At 39.9% G+C, this 16,040-nt stretch overlaps 1 protein-coding gene across 14 annotated transcripts in view; it reads left to right on the forward strand.

Annotated features, from left to right (window-relative positions):
• Positions 1-678: 678 nt before the first annotated feature.
• Positions 679-16,040, forward strand: part of TCF12 (transcription factor 12) — a 368,210-nt gene continuing 352,848 nt past the window's right edge. For 2 of the 14 annotated variants that reach the window (XM_063699020.1, XM_063699021.1), the window contains exon 1: positions 3,572-3,644. Coding sequence is in view for 12 of the 14 variants with exons in the window: in XM_055364027.2 (XP_055220002.1) it covers positions 2,466-2,540; positions 3,572-3,644 (148 nt within the window). In the remaining 2 variants the exon portion in view is untranslated. Of the gene's footprint in view, positions 1,459-1,503; positions 1,781-2,443; positions 2,541-3,571; positions 3,645-16,040 lie in introns of those variants that run through there. The other 12 variants (XM_055364027.2, XM_055364030.2, XM_063699019.1 and 9 more) reach the window with 12 other exon arrangements.

The following is a 16,040-nucleotide window of genomic DNA, read 5'->3' on the forward strand; positions in this document are numbered from 1 at the left end:
TTAGAAAATCCAGAGTCTGCGAACCAATCCCACGGATATAGAGACAACTGTACTAACTACAGTAATGGCATATGGTAGCTGAATCTACCTCTCTTTCCATCCCAGTCCGGAATCCAAAGGCTCCTTCTTGCCATGTTGTCCTCGGGCGTTGGCTGCTTCCTCCCATTTGTTACTTTGGAAGTGTCTTCTTTCCTCAGTGTTTCTTCCGCGTGGGCCTTACCGGTCTTTACTGCACTCACTTACCTAAGAGGCAAAACACTGGCTGCCATTCAAGAAAATCTCACTTCAGCCCGGAATCGAAGAAATGGGGCTTATTTTGTCTTCTTTCTACTCTGGGGCTTCTTTGAGGCCAAGTTCAGAACTTGTGCACAAGACAGTGGCTGTGTGACAGAGCCACCCTGGGCTGTCTCCGTTAGATGAAGAGACTGGCTTGATCCATTCCCAAGAACTAGTCCCACGTGCAGTTCGGTGGCTCCGAATGGGATTTGGGTGCGAGGGGGTGATTGGAGATGTGGGGTCTGGGTGAGTGGGGTATTTGAGAACCTGAAGCTCACAAGGCTTTGTCTGGTTTGAGGGACGTTTTGCCCTTTCTCCCGCATTCGGCTCTGCATCGAATCTGACCGGCCGCGCCTACTCTCGGAACGGCCGAGGAGGATGGGTCTCCCGTCCCCACACGCGCGGTGTCTGCGCCGACTGCAGCCCTCCTGGATGGGAGCCTCCCGGCCCAGCTTAGGGTGGCGTGCAGCGTGACCTACTCGGGAATGGCAGCCTTCAGTGTCCTGCGGCCTCTGGTTCCGGGAAGCTCGGGGACCTGGGCAGCGGATCCAGATGCTTCCACAGCTGTGTCTCCGTCGCTCCGCTTCGGGGGCCGAGAACCAGCAAGACCAACGCGAGGAGGCGCCACGGTGCCTGCCACCCCACTCCCAGGAGGCCTGGACGAGGAGGCTTCGTCGGCGAGCGGTCGGGGCCTGCTTCTCGAGGTGCCTGCGAGCGCCTCATGCCCCTCCCCACCGGCCCCAACTCCGTCCCGCCTCACCCGACCGCGGGCTTTGTCCACCCGCCGCGGTGCGGCTCCTCCCAGTCCCCGCCAGCTCCTCCCCGCCCCCTCTGCCGGCCCCACTTCCTAGGCGGCGGAGCGGGTCGGGGAGGGAAGGGTTAACCCGCGGCTCTTCCCGGCGCGGAGGGATCCGGAGGCGAGGCGAGCGTGGTGGTGAGGCCGCCTCAGCGAAAAAAATGTCCGCCTGAAGAGACCCACAAGTTCTATTCGGGGGGACCGACAGCCCGCCCCGGGAGGAAAGGGCGGCCAGGCCCGAAAGCCGCCTCCCCCTCCCAGACCCGAGAGCTCGTGCGGGGCAAAGTGAACCGAGCCGCTGGGCGGTGCAAGGGGAAGCCCAAGCCCGTTCTCCCGGCCAAAGTGAACTTTAATCGGGGTGGTTGGATGCGGAGACGGGGCGGCAGGTAATTGCGGGCTAGCGAGCGGGAGTGGGGCGGCGCGGCGGGGCTGGGGGCTGCGGGGCGCCGCCGCGTCCCTGCCGGAGCGGGGGCGCCCCCGTCCCCCGCCTCAACTCCGCGCCCCTTTGTACAGCGCCAAACCCGGGGTCCCCTCCAAGTTGGGGAGCGGAGTGGGGGCGGAGGCTCGAGTCGCGGGCGCTCAGGCCCGCTGGCGGCGCGCTCGGCCTGTGCTCCCCGTTCGGCGTCCGACTCGGGCCGGTGCCCAGGCTCCGGGGCGCGCGGGAGATCGGGCGGCTTCGGCCGCGGAGCCAGGCTCATTGTTCGGCAGGTCCGGGGCAGGGCAGCAAAAGTGGGAGGAGGCCGAGAGTGGGGAGGAGGACGCCGGCCGAGAGCGAGACTAGTTGTCCGGGTTTCTGCTTTCTGTTTAAAAACGCCCCTTGGATGAGCTGGGGGTGCTTTCCGACCCCCTGGGCCCGCCGGGGACGTCCGGGCGGCGGCGGCCGCAGACGCGGGCCTGCGAGCGGCGCGTTCCCTGCAACTTGTCAGTTCTATTGTTGCCGAGCCAGTGAGTCACTTCGCATCTCCGCTCGCCGCCGCTCCGCTCGCTGGACGCCGAATTGCCCCTCACCCCGCTCTTCGAGACCTCAGTCGCGGCCGGGCCCGGCGCGCGGAGCACCCGGCGGCTGCGCGGAGCAGGGGGCGCCGAGGAGGTGGCAGAGACTGGCTCGGAAACTTGGGGGAGAGGTGGCGAGTTGCGGGAGCCGCCGCGTCGGTCTCGGGCCGCGGCGAGGAACGCGTGGATTCCGGGACCCGGCGCGGGCACTGAGCCCTCCCGCCCCTTGCTCGCGCCGCGGTGGGAGCGAGTCGGGGTCCTGGAAGTCATCCCGGCGCCCCCAGCGCTCTTGCGTAATCTTCCCCAGTACCTCTCTCTGTGCCCTCACACACTTTGGGCCTCGGTGGTCTCTCGCTGAGCCCGTTTCCTCTGCCCTAGGACCTGCTAGAAGTGGCCGAAGATGAATCCCCAGCAACAACGCATGGCCGCTATAGGGACCGACAAGGAGCTGAGCGACCTACTGGACTTCAGTGCGGTATGAGAGCTTTCCACGGCATCTTGGGGTTCTGCTGAGGTTTTTGTTTGTTTGTTTGTTTGTTTTAAATAAAGGGTGAGGGGAAGCAACGTGGAGACTAGGCAGCGTGAACTCCATCTGCTTTCTGCTTAAGCAGTAGTTCTCAGGGCTGGAGTCCAGCTCCCCCAAGTTGGACACCTGAACTTTGATGTAATGTCTAGACTTGCACATTTAAAACTTTAATGCCAGAGGGGTCATTTGATTTAACCAGTTAAAAGGAGAACAATGTAATTATGACCTTTGGTTGAGTCACCCTCCCACCCCGATGATTATTGGGGATCTTGTACTTTATATGAAAAAGTGTTGTTTTTTTCTTCAGTACTCCTCACCATTTTCCTCTCCAGTATCAGATGTAGTTTATGGTACTTGAAAGATGTCAGCGACAAGAAAAGTAGTCCAGAGCTAGAATTTCGAGCCTTCTGAAACAGAGTACTTTTATTTTATACACACACACGTGTGTGTGTGTGTGTGTGTGTATTATGTTCTTAACATGGGAAATGACTTAAAAACATCAACTGAAACCTAAGGGCCCACTGCTTTTATTTTTAATGGGTTTAATTCCTTTATTAACTGCTGTTAGGAGGCAGCACCTATACCTGCTTTATACAATTCAGTTATAATCCTTACTGTATGTAGTAATTTAATTGGCCATAATTCTGACGGTGTATATTAAGATGTAATGTAAATGCAATGAAATTCACTTAGTTCTGCAGTAAAGATCATGTGTAATACTATACTGTTTAAACTTAATAATCTTGGACTCTTCCATGTAAATGATCGGGTCTTCAGAACAAAATGTAACCATTATTTCCAATTAATTAGGAAATAGTATCATTCAGTGTATTTGCCTCTCTGGGTCTGAATGTATCTCCAATTTTATTTTAACTTCCCTCTGAAATTTAATAACTGATGGATGACTTTTGGTGGACTTTTGTTTGCAAGGAATCTAGAAGAATTTCAGGACTAACAGATATATCTGGGTTATTTTGCAGATGTTTTCCCCACCTGTTAATAGTGGGAAAACTAGACCAACTACACTGGGAAGCAGTCAATTCAGTGGATCAGGTAAGATGATGTCTTAAACTAAAGACTCATATTTTGGTGGTGTGATACATTTTAGTAGAAAAATAGCATAACATTTAAATATTATTGAATATATGTATATAAAAGGTGGAATTGAGTCAAGTGATAATTAGTAAGATTTATTAATTTTAAAAGATGACAGTTCCCTCAGAAATCTGTAGGAAATCAGTAGTTTCGTTTACAATTGTTTAAAATGTTAGTGGGGTAAATTTTCAAAATGAATAGAAACTTAGATTTATTTTTAAATGATACGTATTAGATGACTGAATTCTGTCCTATATCCAGCTTACATTATGATAACGTTTAGAGTAAGTTAAAGTAGATCTACACACTAGTGATTTTGTCTTTAAATTTACTTTCAATACATTTATGACTACTGTGCTCCATTTTAAAACATTTATCCCATTTTTCTTAAGTATGCATTTTTTCTTTTTTTAACTTTTAAAAACTCATAATTTTAAAATATTTTAGAAGGAAGGTCCATTCCAGTGTGCAAAAGCTGTAACTTTTTATTTAATTTAAATTTATTTCTTTGTGCTTAAGAGATGAAAAAAATAACTAAAGCCATGACAGTATCATCTTAAGAAAACCAGCTGTCAAATCTCTGGGCTGAAACTCAGTAATGCCTCTTTGATGGGTGCTTTTTATTTCCCCTGGTAAAATGATAGTTGATTTCTTAAAATACTGTGAGAATAAAACATCAGAAAATAAGGTTAATTTCATAACCACCTAAACACTTTATGCCACTTTACATTCTAAAAAGTTTGTTTTTAAAAATTGTATACTAATTTATTAAAATTCATTTTTAATTATGAAATTAGAGCTTATGGGGAAAGTATAGCATGTCCTTAATCATCTTAAGTAAGTGAAATGAAGGCATTTTTTGGATTTTAAGTAGGTTAAAGACTAGTATTATTCTTGATCAAAAGGACATCATGAAACGATAGGCAAGTCCCAACTCTTCTCTCACCTCCTTCCTTTTACTGGTAATCATTTGAAAATTGTTACTTTTTGGGGAGGGGGGATAAAATTTAATAATTTTAAAGTTGTAGAAGATGGCTGTATTTCCTTACTGGTGTTGATACATCTCATTTTTGCAACTAATAATTCATTCTCAGGAACCTTCAGATTTACTTTGACTAATACATAGTAGATGATGCTTAGTATTTTTTAAAAATGAGTCTTGATATTACTGTTGCCTACTGTTCCAGCTTAAGTTATGGTAAATATATATAACTGGACACTCACTGATACAATAACATGAACTCCAGGAACTTGCTGTTAGAAGTGCATTCTATTTTTAGAATAAAGGCAATTACATTTATTTCACTTTTTAAACTTAAGAAGGATTTATGTAGTCTGTGAAATTAAAAAGTATATATGTGAACTGGGATATGGATTATAAGCATGGCATTGGAGCAATTTTCGGACTTCAGTACGTTGCATTACACAAAGAAAAAATTATTTTTCTACATTGCGAATGGTCAACATATTTGATTATTTGGAGTAGGAACTTTTAGTTTTAAAAGTTAGATTTGTTATCCCTTGAAAGGTTTGAACTTATACACCTGTATTCATTGGACTTAGCAATATTTATCTGTGTGTTTTGTTTTAAATGCTACAAAAAATTGTAATAAAAAAGCTGTGACTTTTAATTAGTGAATGGATTTGAATTTGGGGAAGAGAAAATGCCATGAGATTTTTTTTCAAATCAAGATGTACTGGTAGATATAATTTTTCTGTGGCCATTTCTTAAAGGGAATGTCTAAAAGAAATTGGTATAGTAACATTATTTTACTTATATATTTTATATTTATATACCTTATTGACATTTGAATAACCTTCTGCCCTGATTTCAAAGGATATTATGTAATACACTCTAATGCCTATGTATTTGCAGCTATTAAGGAGCTAAAGATCTGACTTTCCTTTTGAAGAGCTGCTGTAGTAAAGATTAGGGTTTTTTGTTTGTTTTCTGTTTTGTCTTTGGAGTGACATTTATAAAAACCTCATGCCGTTTGACTTATGAAAACTAGAGTTTATAGTCAGGTATTGTAATTTCCTTTCTTATTTGTCCTTTTTGAGGAAGACTCAATTTCACAGTGGGCTGTTTTTGAGAAACGATATATAATACTTTCAGAAACTTTTTTAGCTGAAAGAATATATACTATAGTATGTGATGTTATCTTTAATCTTATTCCTGAAGCAAAACAAATAACTCATGATAGCTGAGTTATTTGAGTGTCGGAAGTCACTATGGAAAAGATAAAGGTGTGTTTACTACTACTAATTTGTCTTGAGGATCTGTTATGTTATTCCTTCATCAGGGTGTTAAAATTTTCTTCACATTATGGTGAGAGTGAATTTGTTCACTTGGTGTGATAGGCTATGTGAAGTGTTCCTAAAGTGACCTTGAGAGAAACTTTTCTTTCTGTAGGAGTGAAAGGTCAGGCACTCTAATTAGGGCAGTGTATAGAAACAAAGGGCAGTGTATAGAAGGAAAGTTTGTTAAAAGGATTGACAAAATGGAAATGGTTCAGATGTTTAAATCCATGTCCTCAACTTCGGGGTTTGAGTGTGTATGTCTAGATTGTGATTTTGGGTTAGTTTTTAGTAGATTGTTTGTATGATATCTGAAAATTTCCTTTGTTTTTGAATCCAAGTAGTAAGGGATGTTGTCATTTTGTAAGCCATCTGTAGATATTGAGCATCTCTCTGGTATTTCTATCTAGAATGTCATTTTAACTATTAAGTAAAGCTTCACTTTTTCTTATTGAATTCAGACATTTGTAACAGTATAGTTTCTTTTTGCCCAAAATTTTCAGAGATAATGGTAGGAAGTATTTTCTGGCTCTTAATTTTTAAAAAGGAATACAGTTTTTCATTTTTCAGTTACTGATCTTTTTTGGTGGGGCGGGGGGTTATTTTTAGATGTACTTACAGGCTTTTTGAAAATATTGACATAGGGCCAGAAAAATGAATTCTCATTAAATTACTCTTCAGTATTTCTATTTTTAGATAGTTGTAGATTCATATGCAGTTGTAAGAAACTATACAGAGATTCTATATACCCTTTACCCAGTTTCCTGCAATAATAGCACCTTGAAAAATTAGTACAGTATCACAACTAGGTTATTGATAGTGATACAGTCAAGATGCAAAAACTGTTCTGTCACCACAGGAATTCTTGGTGTTGGCCTTTTGTAACTGCATCCACTTCTCAAGTAATTAAAAAAAATGGTAAGATTAGTAAATGCCTTCTTTCCCTGTTAAACGTGGAGTAAGCTTTTCAAATTGCCATAGCATTACTTGAACATATCAAGAACAAAATCAAGAGAAAACCAAAATTGTACCACTGTAGGTTTTTACTGAACTGTGATAGAAATAGGAATGGTGATTTTAGAGAGGAAACCAGGTTTGACCTTTCACTTAAGGTATTTTAAGGTTATGAGTAGGGTGTGGTTCATATTATGTACATATTAGTGTTGAAATTTGTAATAGCTATAATTTGTAGTAAATACATACTTGTTAATATTGAGCCATGTTAGACATTTGTTTCAGGTTAGCTGTAGTTATTAATGAGAGTAACCACAGAGTCAGCAGGTGTGTGGGGAAAAATATATTTTGGGACAAATATGGTCTGCTATTAAGTTGCTCATTTAAGGTAAAAGGTAGCAAGGGAGTCTTTTAGAGAAAACCTGTGTATGAAAACTCAAACTTGGAAAACATAAAAATTAGAGACAAGATTACAATCATGAGTATTGTATACTTTTCAGGACAATTCCTGAACAATTGAAAAACAAGGTCGGGTGTGGTGGCTCATGCCTGTAATCCCAGCACTTTGGGAGGCCGAGGTGGGTGGATCACATGAGGTCAGGAGTTTGAGACCAGCCTGGCCAACATGGTGAAACCCTATTTCTACTAATAATACAAAAACTTGCTGGGTGTGATGGTGGGCACCTGTAATCCCAGCTACTCAGGAGGCTGGGGTGGGAGAATTACTTGAACCTGGGAGGCAGAGGTTGCAGTGACCTGAGATGGCGCCGCCACTGTACTCCAGTCTTGGCAACAGAGTGAGACTCTGTCTCCAAAAACAAAAAAAACCACAAACAAATGGTGTCCCCCCCCCCCCACCCCAACCCCGTAGTCATTGCTTATAATGGATTTGAAAAGCAATTTGATTAGATCACAACATTTTAGGGGCTTGTTTATTATATATAGTGAGGCATACCTACAATTACTGTTTTTGTTTTCATTAGCCATTTAAACACAATTTCAAGTTTCTGTCTTCAAGGTATCCTTTGCTATATCTTTGAGTTTTTAAACAAGCCTTTTGAAATGGGAAGATAAAGATGAAGATATCCAACCTTGACTATAAACAACTTTCAAATTTTATACTTAATTGGGCAATAAACAATGCTGTCTTATTAAAGCCATATAGTCTTTTCTGCTCTTAAACAATTGGTAGTCTTTTCCTGGAATGTCATTGCCTGCCTAGTGTTGTCAAAGACTTGGGTAATCTTGCTGAAAGAAAGTAAAAGTAGCACTATTAGAAAGGCTCTCCTGAAAAAGAAAAAAATGTGCTATTTGTGGACAATGTGTGGAATGCCTTTTTAAAAGATCATTTAATAAGACTGCTTTTGGGTATCACTTGAAAGTATGTTTATGGATGGGAATGTTGAAATTGCAAATCTAAATTGTTTGTGTTTAGGAAAGATAATGAGAAGACAAACACTTAAATATATTCAAAAGACTAATGAATGACAGTCTGCTTTGTTAAATAGTTATGCCATAAGTATCTCATTTTTATCAGTTAACTATTTAGTATCTACCTATGCATTCTTCTAGCAGTTTTTGGGAAGATGGGAAATGGAGGTCAGTGCTCAGAAAAAGTGGAGACATTTCGTTGGCGTGGTGGCTCACGCCTGTAATTACAGCGTTTTGGGAGGCTGAGGCAGGCAGATCACTTGAGGCCAGGAGTTGGAGACCAGCCTGGCCAACGTAGCGAAGCCCTGTCTCTACCAAAAATACACAAAATTAGCCAGGTGTTGTGGCTCATGCCTGTAGTCCCAGCTACTGGGGAGGCTGAGGCAGGAGAATTGCTTGAACCCAGGAGGCAGAGGTTGCAGTGAGCCGAGATTGTGCCACGGCACTCCAGCCTGGGTGACAGAGGGAGACTCTGTCTCAAAAAAAAAAAAAAAAAGTGGAGAAATTTATTATTTTGATGGGAAGTAAAATACTGAGGTAAACTTCTCTAACATAGAAGATGTCAACAAGCACACATTATTGTAGTTTAAATTGAGTCCATAAGAAAGAGGCTGTGCTGAAGAGTCAGGGAACTGGCTTAAGGAAAACTCAGAAATGTTGAGTTTAGAGTTGACTTGTGATGGAGATATGGACAATGAATTAGGGAAGAGAAGAACTGGTCTTCCAGCTGAGGAATAGCATGAGGAGAGACCTGGAAATGGGAATTTAGCTTGATCCAAGGGCCTGTACAGTTCAGAGAGAGAGAAGCTGGTTTTTATTCATCACCACTCCTTGATTCCTGGGGGAGCTCATATTTACATATTATTATCTGGAGCTGGGCTACAGGTGTTCAGATCCAGAAATTACCAGTGAATAGCTGGGTGATCTTGGGTATGTTCCTTTACTTGTCTGCTTCTGTTTCTTAATCTATAAAACAGGACTAATAATAGTCGTTATCCTTATAAGGTTGTTAGGAGTGTTCAATGAGTTAATACATGTAAAGTTCCAAGAATAGTGCCTAGCACATAGTTAGCTGTGATGGAGTAAATTGTTAGTGGTGAGACACTAAAATAAGGAAGGCATTTATTTACTTTGGAGGCCTTTATGCTAATCTAGGATGAGCTGGTGGTGAAGGGTTAGATTTGGTGTTAGTGTAGGGAATAGGAAGGAAAAATACCAGAAGTAAAGGATTGTTAGAATTTGAGGGATTGGCTTTCTGTAGGTAAGAGAAATGACTCAAGATTGCAGTTCTGACATAATTGGAGGATGGTAGTGCTGGAGGTAGTAAAGATGCTGAATTGTTTTTTGCGTTTTATATTTCACATGACCTGGGACTCTTCTGGCTAATTTGGAGATTTATGAGGGAAGGATGCTCGGTAAAGACGTTGGTTAAAAAGAAGACCATCTTTTTTCTGCATATAAAGTTAATACATAGTCATAATTGAAAAGAAAATTGGAGAACAGAAAAAGCAAAAGGGGAAAAATTACCTTTATTTCAGTATCCAGAGAAAATTGATTTATTTCCTTTTTGTCTTTTTTTTCTTATGGTTCTGTTTGCAAAGCTGGTAACTTAATGTTAGTTCATTTATGTCCTGTTTTTTGTTTCACTTAATCTTCTACCATTAACATTTTCTCCTGTTATTAACTTGGCTTAAAATAGTTGCATGCTGTTAAATGGAATGAATATAGCATAACTTAACAAATCCATTCTTTTATTACTTGACCTTTACGGATTTTTGTTAATTTGCTTTTTTGATATGATAAATAATGTGGTACTGACCACCTTTTTGTGTATGTATATGTTTTTGCCCACATTCTGATTTCTTTTGGTTAGGAGATGCAAATTTTGTTTTTTGTGCCTACAAGTTAATAATTAAAGCTAATGAATTCCCTTAGGGAAATGAACACAGAGGGAGATAAATTATCAGGCCAGGGATTGATGTTAATGGTGGAGTTACATGTATAAAATTAGTGACTTTGGTTGATTATTTAATGTAATAATACAATATTTTATTAGTATGTGAATGGAATGCATTATGACATTTGGAGCACGTTTGTGCTTGTATACAAAATGTGTTGTGTGGTGACTGGAGGGAATTCCTGTCATTCTTTGACCTGTGCTTATGGAAATGGAGTGGAGTCTAATTGGAGTCTTGTCAGTGAGAGAGCCCTTGAATTCCTGACTTTTTGTGAGAGAGACAATATAGTGTAGTGGAAAGAATTGGGCTCAGGAGCCAGACAACTGGATTGGAATCGATGACTTGCAGCTTACTAGCTGGATGGCCTTAGGTGAGATATTTAAATAATCAGAGCTATACTTTTTTCATTTGTGAAAAGTGGGTAATAATGCCCACCTACAGAATCCTTGTGAAGATTAAATAAGGTTATCTATATATTTTTTCCTATAAAGCTGCTTAAAAAATGGTAGCTGCTATTATTGTGGTACCTTCTAATTAGCATTCTCGGTAATACTAATGATTATATTAGAAATCATTATAAAGCCAGTATTATAGCTAGTGTTTATTGAACTCCTATTATATACTAGGCATTGTGATAAGCAATTTATGGGCATTATCTCATTTTACTTTGGATAAAATGAAATGTTTTGTCTGTGGTGTTGGAAGTGAGGAAATACCCCTACAAGAGCGACAAGTCAGAGTTGCTTTTAGTGCCATAAAATTGTGTATATGAAGTCTGAGAAGTAATCAGGCATACAAGTAGTTTTGAAAAGTCATGAAGTACCCAGGAACCTTAACTTTTCTTTTTTAGTTGATTTATTCTTAATGTTATTATTTTGTAGACTATACTTTGTAGAGTGCAGAATAATGAAGAGAATGTGTACACCTTTTGAAAATCCTTTTCCATGCTTAGGCATCACCGCCGCTTGAATGTAGCATTTTGTCCATATTCTTTCTCCAGCTACTTGAAATTCTTTCTGGAGTGAGGCATAGTCTAAATAATTAAGTAAAATAAAAATTACTTGACTTGAAAGGATAGAACACCTGGGAACAGGTTGGAGAGAATGTTAAGAGTCTCTAGGGTAGAACATCTTCACTTTTTTTCTTAATGGCAGAGAAGAAGGAACATAAACTCCCTTGGTAGCCTGAAGCAGCACGTTGCAAGTGAGTGGAAGAAATTGTATCTTAAAAATTCATGTACATTTTATTTTCTACTTGCTACCACAAACATATCTGTAGTAATTTAAATATGTTTTCATTAATCATTGAGTAAAACTGAAGTTCTAAAGTTGCATCATTTTTGGGTTATGGCATTACCTTCCTCCTGTTTTGGTTTGTATCTTTGGGGATAAGGGTCAGGGTGGAATGGAATGCTGGCCAATCCTTAATGAGAAGCCCAACTCTAGAGCATATCTTTAGCTGTATTTTTTCATGCACCTTTTCTTGCTCCTATAGAAGCCTGTAAAAAGGGATCATTACATCAGGGGGAAAAATGGTTTTGGTAGAAAGAAAACTGTTATTTTCATAAACTGAAGCACAGATAGTTTTGTTAATAACATGACTGTTATTTGAAACTTTCTTCTGTTTCCAGCCAGATCATCCTGTAATTTTTAAAGATACCCTTGACTTGAAAAGAAAATGTAATTTTTATAGAGAGAGCCTTGGTTTTTTTTTGTTCCATGTTTAAAATGTGCTCTCATGTGTTTCAGGTTAAAAATGTGCTCTCATAAAGACCATGGTGAGTCATCCAAGCTACTGTAAGCTGCTTGGGGACTTAAAGATCACATTTAAAGATCACACAGAAAAGAAAATGCATTAGAGATTGGTTACTAATTTTTATTGCATTGGGTGGTGACTCAGGGATGAAACCTTCAAAATAATATAATAAAACAATTTGAGATAAGGTACAGGACAGAAAATACTACCTTTTTTTTCCCTTAAAAAAACACTACTACCATAACTTACTGTATTTTGGTTATTAAAATTGGGATAATTTGGCCCAAGATGTCATTTTATCAGCTCTGTAGTGTTAGGAAGGTGCCCGAATTTGAACTGAGGGAGTTTCTCTAAATTTGTGGTAATCTATGGAAGATCATTCTAGTTGCCAAATGGAAGTCTCTCTGGAGGCGGCCTCCCTCAAAAGTTGTCAGTGTATTTGCTTCTGTTAGTTTTGCCTGTGAGCTATTTCCAGGCTTTAAAAATGAACAAGATTGACTCATAATTACTCTTTCATCACTTCATTGGTAGCTGATACAGTGAACACAGGTTGGACTTAATATTATCGTGGCTACTCCAGTCAGTGAGTGAATGTGCTGCTGCTGTCGGCAAGAGTTGTGAATGTTGGTTGGGCATGGAAGGTATCCCTGCTAGGAGGGAATTACAGTCATCCAACTTCTTGGTCCCAGAGGCATATGTTGTTGTTTTGAGGTGGTTGGGGATGAATAAGTGGTTGGTTTGTACCTTTGGAGCGTAAAAAATGCTAGGCTCACTTTAAACAGTAGCTTGGTTTGGCCACAGGTCAGTTTAGAAAATCTGAGCTTATATGGGCACTTGTGCCAAGGGTAAGAATCTTTGAGTTCTCCTTCAGGATCCTTTTAGGTTTTTCCTATTTGGAAACCCCACTATATCTAGCCAACTTTGTCATGTGGTCCGGAGGCCCATTTACTTAATCTGCTTGGTACTGACATACTCGGATTTTAGAAAATGTTTTTTAGTGTTATTCTCAGTTGGGAATAAAGTTAAAGGGAAAAGTGTTTCATGTTGAATCTCTTGATAGGAACATATAAGTTGAAATGATTGTAACTTTCCAATTAGGTAGATAATTAGAGCCATTTCAAGACTGTTCTAAGTATCCTTAATATCTTTTATCTAAGCATCAGCTAGTTTTTTTTTTTTATTCTAGGTGATAGCATATTTTATTATTTGTCAAGATCCCCTTTTCCCAGTTAGAGATCCACAGTCCCTTATCTGCAGTTTTGAAATCCAAAAAGATCTGAACCACAGTTAATTTCAGCATGAAGTATTTTGATGGCTAAACCTGATCTTATCTGAAGGGAGGCCATTGACATTCTCTATTTTCCTAGTTCCTGTGTGGTTGCCAGGAGCTGATTTGTAGCCTGTGACATATATACCTATATACTATGTTTCCTTTCTAAAATCTGAAAAACTGAGTCCTAAAACCCACCTGGCCCCATGGATTTTAGAAAAGGTATTATGGAGATCTGTCTCTCTCTCACCTCCTCATCTCCCTCGTTCCTTCACCACCCACCCCAGGGATTGTTTTCAACTCACAGTAAGAACTTTTTGTTCTCAAAAGTCTAAACTAGAGACTTCATCATTTTAAATACAGAAAAAAAAAATTGTGGTGGACTTGTTTATATAAAGCAAATTCTTCTTGGAATATAAGCTTTTCAGGCTGAGTTTTATTCTTTGAGTAGTCCACCCAATACATCGATTTAGGGAATCAAGATCTGTTTTGAGGAGAGAGAAGCTTTCTCATCTTTTGGGCCAAGGAGTGTGCTGATATTTCTCTGGTCAGTTAAAGCATGCAGAGAAATTTTCAGGGTAAAAATCAGGAGTGTAGAATTCTTTTCATTTGGTCCCCATTTTGTATATATGAGAAGCATTATATGATCTCTACCATAAGGAAGCCTCAGCCCTGACCATACTTTTTTGAATTTTTACTGAGAGCAAACAGTTAAGAAAATCCTAATCATCTTCAAGAAGAAAAAGTAGAGCCAAGATACTTTGCTGTAGGGGACAGACAAAATCAGTCTTTGGTAAACTTTATTCTTTCCTTTTATATTGGTGAAAAGTTTTCATAGATTAGTAGCATGATGCTTATTCCTGAAATATACTCATTACAGGCATCTTAATTAAAAACAAGTTATGATTCTGTTGAGTGTAAAATTTTCCTCAGGAGCTTGTTATTGGCTCAGACCCACTACTGTTTAATATAAACTATGAAAGTAGTAATGAAGTGTGTAATAAACTAGTTTGCCGTAGTCTGTTTTGAGAGGTAGACCAGTAGGCCATTGACTTTTCTGGTGGCTTTGCAAGCCTGTTGCTTGTACTGTTGCTAGTGTTACTGTCTTAAGAACCATGATACAATGTTGAATAATTAAATCCACTTAAAGTTTGTAGGGGTTTGAGATGCTGTACTGCAGGAACACAAAACTTGCCATAGTGCCAGGGTCTCTCTTGCCTTCATATTTGTATAATCCCTCTTCTCAAGCTTAAGAACAGTGCCTGTAGCGAGCAGACTCTATTCTCACTGAGTTTGACTCTGGAGACTTGCCGAATAAGTTATAATAGCAGTAGGACTTTGTCCACTGAATGATTGGGAGAAGGGGAGGAATCTTATTGTTTTTACACAAAATCAGTGATGAAAAGAGTGCTTCATAAATATTTACTCATATGCTATTTACTTCATAACTCTTGTAGGAAGTTGGTAACTGTTCATTTTACAGAGGAAATAGAGAAATCAACAGTGAAATACATTTGCCTGTGGTTTCTTATTGCCCCTCAGAAGTAGCAAACTCTAATCAGTTGTAGTTGCACCTGCACTGATACCAATCTACAAGAGCATGGTTTGTCTTGAGGAGGAATTTAGTATCTCTAGAAATCTTTGAAATTTGTTATAATAAGAAGTCTTATCTGAAGCCAAGGTGACAAGAAGAAAAAAAGAAGTCTTAAATGGGGTACTGTTGATATTCTCCAAAAGTGCTTCAAGATTTATTTATTTATTTAATTATTATTATTATTATTATTATTTTGGGAGACAGAGTGTGGCTCTGTCGCCCAGGCTGGAGTGCAATGGTGCAATCTCAGCTCACTGCAACCTTTGCCTTCCGGGTTCAAGCGATTTTTGTGCCTCAGCCTTCCAAGTAGCTGGGATTACAGGCACCTGCCACCACACCTATTTTTGTAATTTTTGGTAGAGACAGGGTTTCACCTTGTTGGCCAGGCTGTTCTTTAATTCTGCCCACCTTGGCCTCCCAAAGTGCTGGGATTATAGGTGTGAGCTACTGTGCCTGGCCAATTTATTTTTATTAAGGAGAAAACAGTATAATTAAAAGCCTCCATAAAATAGTTAATTAAGGACTTTATTTTTAGTATTTCAAGACATTAAATATAAATAGCTACAACCTCAGATAGCTTTATAAAAGTGTAATTCTTTTTTTGTGTGGTCTTATTGTTAAGCTGTCTTTAGACTTTGTGAGTTGGGAAGAATATGAAATTTGATAGTTGGAAGATATTGGAATATTCACAGCTACCATTTAGTTGAGGTCAGAGAAAAGAATGGTTACTTCATAGTATGGAAAATTTTTATTATTTCCCCTTTTTCAAAGATTTAGTGTTTAGTTATAAAAATAAGTTAAAGTGGATGGAAAATATTTATTCCAAAAGTAGTTTAAAAATGTTAGCAAACATACAGAAGATATTTTAATAGAACAGAACTTTTAATTCATTAAATGAAAGGTAATAATGCTAATATTGAAAGGGTTATGATTAGTTCATTTTGTGTTTTTATTTACTTAGAAGTAGATTGGGCTGTTGTTTTGTTAAAGAGCATCTGTAGGTATTTGAGTGAGTACCTACTAATGCTCTGTTTTTTGTTCTGTGTAGAATGGTTTGTTTAAGGTAGTGGAAAATAAAGATACATTGTGGTGTA

This window comes from Gorilla gorilla, chromosome 16 (assembly GCF_029281585.2).
Source record: "Gorilla gorilla gorilla isolate KB3781 chromosome 16, NHGRI_mGorGor1-v2.1_pri, whole genome shotgun sequence".
NCBI classification, from domain to species: domain Eukaryota; kingdom Metazoa; phylum Chordata; class Mammalia; order Primates; family Hominidae; genus Gorilla; species Gorilla gorilla.